This window comes from Pseudorasbora parva, chromosome 21 (assembly GCF_024679245.1).
Source record: "Pseudorasbora parva isolate DD20220531a chromosome 21, ASM2467924v1, whole genome shotgun sequence".
Taxonomy (NCBI): Eukaryota; Metazoa; Chordata; class Actinopteri; order Cypriniformes; family Gobionidae; genus Pseudorasbora; species Pseudorasbora parva.
Window position 1 is genome coordinate 10,502,319 of NC_090192.1, and position 13,836 is coordinate 10,516,154.

At 39.6% G+C, this 13,836-nt stretch overlaps 1 protein-coding gene across 1 annotated transcript in view; it reads right to left on the reverse strand.

Moving 5' to 3' along the window:
• Positions 1–4,402: 4,402 nt before the first annotated feature.
• Positions 4,403–13,836, reverse strand: part of rundc3ab (RUN domain containing 3Ab) — a 28,631-nt gene continuing 19,197 nt past the window's right edge. The window contains exons 8-12 of the mRNA XM_067430009.1: positions 13,136–13,298; positions 12,868–13,025; positions 12,215–12,334; positions 10,672–10,766; positions 4,403–5,736 (exon numbers count right to left, since the gene is read on the reverse strand). Of these exons, the coding sequence (XP_067286110.1) occupies positions 5,594–5,736; positions 10,672–10,766; positions 12,215–12,334; positions 12,868–13,025; positions 13,136–13,298 (679 nt within the window). The 3' untranslated portion in view covers positions 4,403–5,593. The remainder of the gene's footprint in view (positions 5,737–10,671; positions 10,767–12,214; positions 12,335–12,867; positions 13,026–13,135; positions 13,299–13,836) is intronic.

Consider the following 13,836-nt stretch of genomic DNA (forward strand, 5'->3'; position numbering starts at 1 on the left):
TCTTTCATTCATTTTAGGAAGTGGGCGGATACCTTCAGAATACGCCTTTTGATTGGCTAAAATAAATGGCTAACAAGAAACACACCATAATAACACGTTTAATTTTTTGTTGTTGCTCAATCTTAAAGAATTAAATGTAGTGCAGCATTTTTGTAGAGTATTAATGCACACAAAAAGTAAATATATATTTTTTGCAAATACTTTGCGAACTTGAATTGCTCCTATTTCAAGAATCTGCATAAAATTAAAGTCACGTGTCTTTGAGTCGCTTTATTTTAGTTCTGAAGCCATCTATAGGCTATGCTTGTGTTCCAATGACAAAACTGACAAAAGCTCAAGGATGTTTGATATTATTGCCTTCAAATGTTGAATGGGCTATGTACAAATGCAAATTAGATTTGGACTTGTTTCTGCCATGGAATAACGAATTTTTTGGCAATTTTTTGGTCAAATAGCCTATTAAGTAACTGTTCAGTGCAATAGGCATACCATTGTAGTTTTGTAAACTATACTGAATTGTGAGTAAAACATGAATTTGCATAATTAAACTGCTTTACATTGTTCATATCTATGTATAGAGGTGGTATTTCTTCCAAGGGTGTAACAGTCCCATCCCTGTGGGTGTCTTCAGTATGTATTGTTGGAGATAACCTTCCTCCCAGTGTCTGAAGACCAGGGAGTGCAACCAGTGGTGGTTTGCATAGGGTGGAGGTTGTGTAAGATAACACCTTCTGAATATGCCCATTTTTACAGAAGAGCTTTTCTGTGGTGTGCACTCACTTGTTTTTGTAAATGTAGTTTGGTTTTAAAAGCATGCTTGTATTATCTTTCTTAAAAATAATTTATGTTTTTTTATATCTCTGATTTATTCAATGTTCATAGTTCAGGATTTGGAGTTTTAAGAATATAAATACTGAGAGAATTTGAGATATTTCAAAATGAGTTTTTTAAAACACAATGACCCAAGAATGCTTTCTCATTATGTGTTTTGTGTGAGGAAAATTGTGCGTTCTTTGACCTCGCATTCAAAAGGAAGGGCTTTTTCTTTTACTCTTTGTCTTTCTTTTAGAGTTTTTATTTTTATTTTTTTTAAATCAAAAGTAATTCTGTAGCTTCACTCTGCAACATACTGGGAAATTAATCAAGTGTCACATCTTTTTGGTTAGATATAGACATCTGTTAGGTTCTTTTTACTGCAACAGTCCACAGTGAACAAATGATGCTGACCTTTGACCCATAATTGACACTTGTTCTTTGTTTGACCCCTGGGTAATGTTGTAATTAAAAAGAGTGACATCTGAAGGAGGAACAGGTTTGAAATAGAGAATGATGTGTTCCATGCATGAGACACCAACGTTATGCATTCATCTGAGATTTTAGAAACCACCTAGAACCCTAACTAACAAAAATACATTCTAAGAACAATAGAATAGTGATCCTATTAAGTTATTTCTGATTGTTTCCTGAATGTTTCAGTTTAATCAATGCATGTATCAGATGCTGAGACGAAAAACACAGGACATAGCTCACATTAAAACAAAGATGGATGAGAACAAGAGCTAAAATTAACCCTCTGCTGCATAGTGTCTAATTATATTTTAAAAGACAATACTTGATGTATAGTTTAAGTTTGTATTTTTTAAGCTATAGTTTTATTGTAAAGTTCTAGTAACAACACCTACAGGTAGTACAGTATGCTGGAACAACTGTATCAGTGCTATTACAGTGTAATTCAATATTGGGTTCACTTTTAAGGGAACTCCAGACTGCAGCTCAGCTCGGGGTCTTTGGAGAGGTCACCATCTTTTATCGTATATATTGCTTGGAGATGAGGGCTGTTTTCTGGCTCTGAAAAACTTCCTCAAAGATCTCAAATGCTACCATGTTCTTGTTCAATCAGACAACACTTACTCGCATACATAAACTAGTCTGCATTCATGCCCTCATTCTAAAATCCTTTTGCGTCAGATTCTGCTTTGCAGATTCTGCCTTGCTGAGAGCAGTCTGCATTTCTGCTTACTTAATAAGGAAGCAACATCCTTTTTAGGCAGAGCTGTCCACTCTGATTCACATCTGGATGCTATGGTACAGATATGTTCTAGGTTACGTCTGTACGCTTTTCCTCCGATGCCTCTGCTCCCAGGAGTCCTATAGCCTCGATATGCCAGGATGAGATTTGTCTGGTACTCATAGCCCTGTTTTGGCCAACCTGAGTTTGGTTTTCAGACCTGATATCACTCCTGGATGGCCCTCCTTCCATTCTGAGGGATCTTCTGTCTCAGGCAGGGGGCACAAGTTATCACCACTGACCCAAGATATAGAGACTTTGAGTCTGGCCCCTAAGGGGGACTTGCTAGGCTCTCAACTCCATCCAAGAGAAAACTGATAGCTACGCCTTCAAGTGGAGGCTCTTTTCCTTGTGGTGCAGAGAGCACCACTTGGACTCATTTAAATGCCCTCTTGGTTCAGTGCTGGAGTTCTTGCGTGCTTTTCTTCTGGGTTAACCCTATCTACAAATAAAGTGTATGTGGTGGCCATTTCTGCTAGCCGATTAATGGAGCATCCTGGGAGGCATCCTTTGGTATCTTAGGCCTGTTTGTTGTTCAAGAATTACCTCTAGGGACCTTGTCCTTGACATGGCACCATTCGAGCCCATGGAGTCAGCATCTGAGAAATGTCTGACACTCAAGGTGGTTTTTCGCTTAGCTATTGCTAAAAGAGTAGAAGATTTGCAGGCCCTGTCAGTTACTTTCTCCTTGGAATTTGCTCCTGGTGGATTATTTACTCTAGGTTGGATTATGTCCCAGAGCCTTTCTGGTTAACACCAGGTATATACTTCATCATTTCCAAAGGGGCGTCACCAACGGACAATGACGTAGCCTATGCAGAGTGACGGCAATTCTCTGTTTGTGATTTCGAGGAAAATGTAGCAATGGCTTCAGATGACTTTTGCCATTGTTGTAAAAGAAATATGATAATAGCTGGTGTCCACCGCCACTCCATCAATATTTTTGCAAAATGTGGAAAAACGAATAGCATCTCAGACCAACTGAAAATTTTCGGATTGATGGTCGAACAGAAAACATCAAGCTCTGATCGCATTTGCCCCCGTTGTAAGGCATTTGTATTGCGATTAGAATGCGATTTGCAATATTTTGAAAATAAAATAATATTAAGGAATCTTTGAAAATGTTTGTCTCACAAACTCAAACTCAGTTCATTCAGATGTGTTAGAACACATTTAGACTTGAGCATAGTTACGCTAGTTATTTATTAATTTTTATTTTTTTATTTTTACATGATTACCAGATCTAGTGTGAGAAAATAAGCACAGAAAGGCCATCAGATCCAGAGCTGCTGTGTGGTGTTAGCACATGAACACACTCCCCATCCTCCTCATCAAAGTAGCCGGTGTTATCAGTGCTGCCAAGTCCGCGGTTTTCCTGTGGAATTGGGCTACTTTAACACTGTCGCGGGCTGTTTTTCATGTCCGCGGGGCTAAAGTGACCCCAATTATGTGATATTTAGCCCCAGAAAAGCTAATTTTAGCAGGGAACCCTGGCAAAAAACATAAATTTTACCCCCCAGAATGCATTTTTTACCAGGGAGAACTGTTGCAGTGGCAGATACCACAGATATTAAAAGATGCGCAGCCAGAAGAAACACTAGCGGTTCACCCGCACTCATTGTTCTGATTTACTTGGCTATATTTACGCCTGCTGCTGCCTGCCTCAGTGTTTGTAGCTCTGTATAGCTGCATTTGAATCTCTATTTGATATATTTTCTTTGTTTTCTATACTGCTAAATATAACTTACTCATCACCTTATATTGTTTAATATAGCCTATCAAGTTAAATTTGACATCACTAGCTTTTAATCTAAATCACTTCCACGTGTAAGCTTTCGCTAGCCTGGTAGCTTTCCATCCCGGCACCTGGGTCTCCTGTTTTCTGAGTCCTTTAGACAACTGTGGTGAGTTGGATTATTAAATAAACTCCATTAAAACTTCCCAATTTGCAGAACAGGAAAGGCTTTATCTTTTAGGGTCTGTTTGAGCTCTCTGTATTTATGTCCACCAATTAGGCCAGTGGCGTAAAACTTCACAGACCGGTTACACAGAAGCGTTCCCATAGCATCAACATTTTGACACAGTGTCTCACTCCCTACTCAGGGAATTAGGGTAACCTGAGATGTTTTTGAGAATGAATAATTCATGTATCAGAGAGTTAAATTCAGCAGTTTCTCTCATTGTTCCACTTTCTCTTATCTTACCATTAGTCTTTTTTAATGCATTTGTCAAGTTACAGTCCTAAAAAACACACATCCATTTAGAGAGTGGCTGTCCGGTGGAACAGCAGAGAAAAACAATAAAGACAGAGTGAACAACTGTAACTCAATGGAAAACATTAGGACAAAAAAGGCAGTTTTATTGCAATTTTATGTGACAAACAGCATAGTTTCCAATGGCTTTTTAAACAACAAAATGTGCATTGGGGAAAAAAAACTAAACTAATTCATTTAACGCTAATTGAAGGTTAACAGCTGTCTAGCACACACACACACACCTATACACACACACACACACACACTCTCTCTCTCTCAAACAAATAGACTTTCAATTACACTGACAATGGAGGGGAGAAATCTAGCTTATCGGTTTTATATGATGCCAATGCAATTCAAATTGATGCAGATCTGCTGCTAATATACCAAAAATGACAGTGGGCCACACATTGCAGACGTATTGTAATGATGCAACAACAGATGACAAATAGATGTCAAACATACAGTACAATACAACAGTATGCAGATATATACTGGTCCATTTGTTCACCGTCAGTCATTCAGCAATAGTACACTGCCATCATGTGCAGGATGCTCAAACTTATTTCAAGACGCAAGAAAAGAAGAATAAGGCAGCTATTCCGGAAATGTCTTTCATTTTATTACCACTGTAACTGTACAGTAGACTGTAAAGTAAGACATATACATCATCTTGTTATCAGTTCTTGCATGTTATTTGGCAGAAAGGTGATGTTTAGATGGCTGAAATGTGAGAATGAAACAAAATTGATGATAATGTCAAAATACTACTTTGTAAGATTTAAACTATAATATGCTTTCTGTCACACCGTTCATGGTTAATTTCTGACTGTAAGTGCCTGTTTGATTTTGTTTGCACGTGTTTTGTAAGTGTTTGTTCCCATAGAAGATTTTAAAGAACAACAGAATGTGGGAAAACTGTGTTGGCATCTCATAGTGACAATTCAGGCAGGTCTCAGGTCAGTCAGTGCATAGTCCACAGTTTGCCTTCACTGTTACCACAACAAGTCAGGAGAAAGACCTGAACAGCAAAGACATTCAGAGATACCCGCATTTGAAAAGCTCTGACTTGAAGAAATCTGTGAGGAAACATCTCACAATATTTACAGTGGTCTAGCTATATCACTTCAAGGGGAAACAGGATGATACTTCTGTGAGAATTAGGCTAACACGGTTTACACAGGCTATACCCGAGCCATTATATCTTTGGATGTCTTAGCTGACAGTGTAGATTCTCTCTGCTTGTGACATTGGTCTCATTTGCTGGTTCCTAGCTGGGGGTTAGAGCAGGACTGGGCTCTGCGCTGATGTTCACCAGGCACTCTGTCGACCTCAGACTTGGCAGGGACTTACAGCTGGGTAAAGATGACAGAGAACCACACAGACCTAACATAGAGGGAGTGTAGTCCTTTTCTGAAATGAAAATGGAGGAAATAGAGATTATTGTTGAATACCAATAGCATTTCCTGATGGAAAATCCATGACTGACAACTTTCCCCTCTCCCCATGTGGTCTTTACCTCACACGGGAAGGCAGCGCTGCATTTGAACCGATTTGAACGCAGAAATGATGGGAAGCTTCACAACATCGCTTCAGTCGCGTCGCAAAGTGGATTTCCACGGTCACTGCTGTCAGGACTTTACCAAATCATACCAAAGAAGTGTGTTTTTGACGGAGCGGTCCCAGCGATAAAGGTTCGGTCCTGCTTTGGAAGCAGCCGGTGAGTAAAACTGCTTCAAATGTCTATGCTGTTGGCTATCGTCGCGTGAGTAAACATCAGTAAACAACATGATCGTGTGCTTCTTCATTCAAATGCGCTAACGGTTACTCCATTGTTGTTCTATGTATAACGTTACACTAGTCTGACGTGCAAAGTTTTTAGTTTTGCTTGCTACTGCTAAGGTTTAGTCGCATACAATAGTCCGTAAACCGAATTTTGTCCTCATAAACTGCGAGTAAACACACACAAATGTTGACAGGCCACTAAATACAGTACATACCATAGAGACGGACGTCCTGCTGTTGCTGTTTCTCCTGTTCAATTTATTTCAGCCTCCGAATGATTCTGGATCATATATCTATTAGCTGAGATCGATAGCCATGGGTTTCTCCACGCTTGAGGATGTCACCTCTTTGTGTGCGCTCGTCATTCTTTAGCTCCGCCCACACGATACGCCTCCAGGCGCTCGGTTTTTTCCGGAAAGACTCTGTACAGGCTATGTTTCTTTTATAAATATAATAAAACCAAAGACTTTTCGGAGATATGAAGGATGCAATACTACTCTATAGGTACTCAAGATTGACATGAGACTGACTGAAACTGAGTGTTTCACCCCCCCTTTAAGTGTGTTGGAAATAATGTTATGACACTTGTTGCACATGGACGATGAGTAAAGCGTTTTTGCTTTTGGAAACTGAGGTTTACGCATATATGACGCAATTGATAGGCGACTCCATCATACGTCCAAATTCCTCGGTTAAAATAGCAATTTTCTCACAGTTTACAAATAGTTGGAAACATTTGGGATATTTTATGAACTCAACTGAACAAAATATATAACACTGGCCTGGTGGTTTTAGGATATTTTACTGCAAAAAATACTACATAGTGCACCTTTAATTATAATTAAAGGTGCAATAGGTGATCTGGGAAATGCTAACTTTAGCTTGCTAGCATTTAAACCCTACAGTCCCAACCTCCCTGCAAATCGCCGTCCAAAGCCACGCCTCCTCCAAAACACATGAACGCACACAGACCAGAAGCTAGGCGACCAGAGACAATGTTAGTGGATCACATCATGCATCATTCACGGTGAGAAAACTACAGTTCAGTGAATCACAAAACTACAATAGCGAACGTAAAGAACTGTTTGCCTGCCATTCTCGCTCTGTCTGCATGGCGCACATGAACGCGCTGGTGATGTATGATGTCTGTGTAAACAGGCTGCGCAGTGGTATGCAAACACAAGTTGACTGGCAGGGAATGTGTGCAATCATTTCATTCGGACTGAATGCAAAAATTCAACAAACATGTTATGGTCCTATGCCTTCCACAGAGGGTATATATTTATAAGAATTAGATATTATTTAAAGGTGCACTGTGTAAATCTTAGTGGCATCTAGTGGCGAGGTTGTGAATTGCCGTCGCCAACCATTCATCCCTTCCTTTCGAAGCACATAGAGAAGCTACGGTGGCCAACACAGATGTCAATGTGTTTGGGAAACGCAATGCAACCCAGGTCTGCCAGTCTCCACCTAAGTGAGTATTTTCTGTCAGAACAAGCTCTAAAGAAGACCACACCTCATGCCAATAGTCAAAAGTCTAGCTAACATGCTCCAAAAACCTGCTCAACCAACTTACAGCCAGTAGCTCAGCTGAACAACCAGCAAGGCACAACAAAGCTACCACATTAATTCACCATGTAATGAACAATTCTTATTGTATAACAATTGCAGTATCTATATTTTATTGTTTCTAAATATTTTTATGTGCCCTCGTAATCTTTAATCAAAATGACTTCCCCGCCCTCTTGCACATCTCTTACATGCCTTCTCTGATGACATGTTTACTGCCACAAGGGCGGGACAGCCTGTCACTCACATGTCACTCCCGCCCTACATTTTTTTCTTATTAAAAAAGCCATTTCACTTGGATAGACGTCACAATAGTGAAGAAAATACTATTGCAAATCACGTCCGTTTCACAAATACTCCGTCTGCAGAGCGTATGCGGTGCGTATTTTTTTTATGTACCCATGTTTTAACGGATTACAGCTTTCACACTGCAGGCAGATGCGGTCCGGTAATCCGTTCCAGGAGCGGTGGGTATACAGCAGTGTGGAAATCGTTTCCGAGTCTATTTTTGCTGTGCTGGATCGCAGATTTAAAGTGACAGTGCATTGTTTGCATTAACACAAACATGTATTGATGCGAAAATCTATAATTTCACCACAGATGCATATAATTTAAATATAATTTATAATTCTACTCTGTTTAAAAGAAGTGAAGTAGTGATTTCAGTAGGTCTCACAGTAGTGAGACCAGCGATGTCTTATGGTTTGGAGACAGTTGCACTGAGGAAAAGACAGGAGGAAGAGCAGAGGTAGCAGAGCTGAAGATGTTGAGGTTCTCTTTGGGAGTGACGAGGATGGATAGGATCAGGAATGAGTACATCAGAGGGACAGCACATTGAGATGTTTTGGAGACAAAGTTAGAGAGGCCAGGTTAAGATGGTTTGGACATGTTCAGAGGAGGGAGAGTGAATATATTGGTAAAAGGATGCTGAGGTTAGAGCTGCCAGGCAGGACGTTAAGAGGAAGACCAAAGAGGAGGTTTATGGATGTAGTGAAGGAGGACATGAAGGTAGTCGGTCTGAGAGAAAAGGATACAGAGGATAGGAATAGATGGAGGCAGATGATTCGCTGTGGCGACCCCTGAAGGGAACAGCCGAAAGAAAAAGAAGAAGAAGACTGTTTCAAAGTCATCACATGGCTTTTTGCCTCAGGTAAAGCAAGGATTACAACATCATACTTGGCATTTAGCTAAATAAGGAGACATAATGGATAGCACTCCTCCTTCCTTCTTTTCTTGGAGGTGGAAAAACAAAGTTATTCATGACCTGCTGGATTTCTTATTAAAGGGGGGGGGGGGGGATGCTGTTTCATGCATACTGAGCTTTTTACACTGTTAAAGACTTGGATTCCCATCCTAAACATAGACAAAGTTTCAAAAACTAAGTTTAATGGAGTATTTCTGTGTCAAAAATACTCCTTCCGGTTTCTCACAAGTTTCGGAGAGTTTTTTTCAAGTATGGGTCCTCTTGACGTCGATAGTATGGGCTGTACGGGCTCTTCTCCCGGAAGGGTGCGCGCACGCATGACTAGAGCAAAAGAGCAAATGCACGCCCATAAACACTGCTCTCAGGTGCAGATCCAGTCATCCGTGCAACACTTCTGTCCCGCCGCGCTCCACTTTATTCCTAAGGGTGACATCAAGCGACTTCAACGCTTCAGCACAGCATTCCGGGAAGGCAGCGCTGCATTTGAACCGATTTGAACGCAGAAATGACAGGAAGCGGCACAACATCACGCTTCAGTCGCGTCGCAAAAGTGGATCTCCACGGTTACTGCTGTCACAGGACTTCAGGAAATCAACAGTTACCAAAGAAATGTGTTTTTGACGGAGCGGTCCCGGCGATAAAGGTTCGGTCCTGCTTTGGAAGCAGGCGGTGAGTAAAACTGCTTCAAATGTCTATGTTGTTGGCTATCGTCGCGTAAGTAAACATCAGTAAATAACACGATCGTGTATAACGTTAGTTAATTTATCAATGGAGCATGCGATCTATGGTGTGTGTTTAAATACATTTGTTTAGCTGACCACTATAGGTGTCAGTTTGTTTATTGTAAAACCACCCAAACATAAACCTAGCGTTCTCACAAAGCGTGCTTCGTCATTCAAATGCGCTAACGGACTCTATTGTTGTTCTATGTATAACGTTACACTAGTCTGACGTGCAAAACCGTTTTGCTTGCTACTGCTAAGGTTTAGTCGCATACAATAGTCCATAAACCGAATCATGTCCTCATAAACTGCGAGTAAACACACACAAATGTTGACAGGCCACTAAATACAGTACATACCATTGCTTCTCCTGTTCAATTTATTTCAGCCTCCGAATCTGATTGTGGATCATATCTGTATTAGTTGAATCTGATCGATAGCCGTTTTCTTCTTCAGGCTTGAGGACGTCACCGCTTTGTTCGCGCTTGTCATTCTTTAGCTCCGCCCACACGATACGCCTCCAGCCGCTCGTTTTTTTCCGGAAAGACTCAGTAGAGCCTATATTTCTTTTATAAATATAATAAAACTAAAGACTTTTCGGAGATATGAAGGATGCAATACTACTCTATAGGCACTCAAGATTGACATGAGATTGACTGAAACTGAGTGTCGTCCCCCCCCTTAAAAAATAAATAAAAGAGATTTTAAAATAAAAGACGAGATTTTTTGTCTTTCGTAATGTTTGTGATTTTAACATTGACTATAACATGTTTAAATGTTTTGCCAGTTGCATTGCGTGAGCAGTGTAATATATCAATCTAACGGCTATAAGCAATTGGAATAAAGGAACTGAATGATCTTTTGTATTTGAAATAAAAATATAATATAATAATGAATGCTGTTCTTGTGGTATACAGCCGCGGATCAGTTACACACTGCAAACGTGGCATATGTGAAAGCACAACAACGTGTGCGGCTCCTGCACCGCATACGGATTGCAGACGGAGTATGCGTGAAACGGGCGTTATATTTCATACCAGCATTAAGTAGGTGATTTTTAAGGTATACCTGCTGTGCACCAGGCTTTTCCATTTTGTTTCCTTTCCGTCCTCTGAGAATCTGTAGATAGGCTGATATGTGGCTCTGGGCTGGGAAAACTAGCCCTAGAAGACACCAAAAGACCCACAGCATAATTGTATCTGCTGTAAAAAATATTGTCAGCATTCTAGATATATATAAACAATACAAACTCAATTCACAACGCCAGTCGGTTGGTTAAGGGTGCAGTGTGTGAATTTTAGCGGCATATAGTAGGGAGTTTGTTAACTGTAATCCCCCATTGCTCACCCTTCCATTTTGAAGCACACAGAGAAGCTATGGTGGCCGACACAGGACAAAAATTTTGTTGTCGGAGAGAGCAGAGAGTGACTAGCGTGCTGTAGAGAAGTTTGTCAGTTTAGGGCTACTGTAGAAACATGACGGCGCAAAATGGTGAATTCACGCGGTATGTGAAGATAATAAAAACATAATGGTTCATTATGTAAGCAAAACTTAGTTATGTATATTATAGGGATGCAACAATACAGTTAGTCCACGGTTCAATACATACCTCGGTTTTTAACCACAGTTCGGTTCGGTTCGTTTTTTTTGCTATTCTATTCTTAGGTGACAGGAACAGAAAGAGGTTAAGAAGAAAATGTTTTTATTGTAATACTCTTTCTGTAATACTCTTTCTTTACTTTAATTAAAAGACTTGAAAAACCTTACTTAACTTTACTTAAAAAAACATTGTACACATTACTGGTGTATTGTATAATATAAAATAAATATATATCAAGATTTACAGTGGCAGCTCAGAGATGTACAGTAGCATTTAAGCATGAAATCGAATGAATAAATGTAGGGCTAAAAGTTAGTCTATAATATACAATAAACATTGATTGAAAGCTACTTTATTCAAGAGCAGTGAGTGATTTTTCTCTGTTTATATGTATGTTTTTAGTTGTTTTATTAACATAATTTTGGAGGTGAACTAGGACAAGTGTTCACAATCATTAGGCTGCGCTGCTAAGACCTGCTTGCATCTCATACAGACACTCGTGATTTTACTTTCACTTTAGACATAACCCACTGTGTTTATGTTAACCTTGTGTGTATTTGACAGTATTAGCAGTAAGACTACTTAGTCAAGTAATCACCTGTGTCTGACAGGCGTGTGCGCGCAGTGCATGTAAAACATATTAAATAAAATTTTTGTTTAACCGGCAAGGCTTTAAAGCGCAGATAAACACTCCCTAACTTTAGTGCATATGATTAGATATTTGCTCATATTAGCACGTGGACTCACAAGCACACTCAAAAAGAGGTGAAATAAACTGAGAGAAATATTTGAAACAAAGAGAAATATAAATAATTAATTAAAATGGCAAACCGTGTATTGAACCGTGAATGCCGTACCAAACGGTTAAATATTGTATTGAGAATTGTGACATCCATAATATATTATATTGCATTTCTGTCAATATATCCTCATAAATACTACACACTGCACCTTTAATGACTGATAGTTTGAGTAAACTGATAGTCTGGATTAAAGTGAGTCTCTTATTACCTGTGGTATAATTTCCTGTCCTCCTGGTTGTTGTATTTGTGGAGTGTTGGCCACTGGTTAACAAGAGGGATCGACAAATCTTTAGAAAGAGGATGTGATTCACCTGGAATCAGACTTGTCCTGTGATACAGTCAAAGACAAAAGCATATTATGGACTTAGTGAGTCAACTGTGTGATGTGTGTCACTGATTCTTGAGATACTGTACGTCCCACAGGTTTTTTTTAGCAACATTTCCACTTTGAAATGAATCAATGATGATCACTAGACTGTCTTAAATGCAGCACATGTAAAGTCAACTGTCCTCAGATCATTATTTAATGTAATTTAGATATACATACTGTATACATTAAAGCTAATATTAATATGTATCTTTAAAATGTAAAATCGTCCTGAAACCATGCTGTATTGAAAATTCATGATTATGAATGCTAGCTGTCATTTGTTATACATATTTAGATGCCAATGTTTATACATATTTATTTTCACAGTACATGTTTTTGTATCTGACAGTGTTGATTCACATTAAATGACTGATAAAGAAAATGGAAGAAGCAGTTTCACTAAAAAACAGGTGAATATGTCCAATTAATTAAAAATAATTCCATAACATCCCAAGTCTCAAAAATCAGTGGTGCGTGTGTGTTGCTCTCACAGTTGTTCCTGCAGCTCTAGTATGATGTTCTCCAGCTCTCTCTTCTCTTTCTGGCTCTGTAGTTGCAGTTCTTCTAGTCCAGCTGTTAGTTTCTTATTCTCCATCTCCACATTCTTCAGCTGAGATTCCCGCAGCCTCACTAGCTCCTCAAGGTACCCCTAAACACAAATAATACAAACACACATACACACACATACTTTAGCACATGAAACATTAATTTGAGAGTTGCTCACCCACTATAGGAAAGGTGTGTTTGTGTGTGTTTAACCTTTTGCGCATTGACGATTTTGAATCTCTGCTCCATTTTGCGACATTTGTTCCTCCAGCTCTCCTCATCGGTGACCAGAGGGATGTAAGGATGCTCAACGCTCTCCTCACTGTTACTGCTGTCCACGCTCTGACAGTCCTCATCATCGCTAAGATAATCATAACTGAACAAAACACAACATCTCATTGCTATGGCAACAGAGCAGTGGCACAAGGCCATTTCACACCAGGGAAGATAACAATAAAGATTTAGGGCCAGATTTACAAACAGCTTGCGCCAGCGCAACCCTCTGTAGGCGTAAAGAACTACTGTCAGGATTTATTAAGACAAGCAGTGAAAATTTAGCACAGAAAAGTCACTGACAGAGTTATTTTTTTAGCGGGTGACCGTATTTCTGCATTTATAGGCGTTTCCCTATAGAGAGTATTTAAATGAATAATGGGGATTTACTAAGGTTTGCGCTAGTCAATTAACTGGTATTTTCACATTATTTACCACCCCCAAAAAAGCATGCCTTGTACCAGATGCTAATTTGTGCTGCTCCTGCTAGATTGCATTGGTCATTACGGAAATTGTCCGGCTGCGTCTGTGTTCTTTCATTTGCGTGTCGTCATTAGATCACACGCAGAACTTTCCACTCTCATTAGCGCTTTTTTTGGAATTGCGCTCTCACGCTAATTTTCCCTGGGCTGCATTTCCCA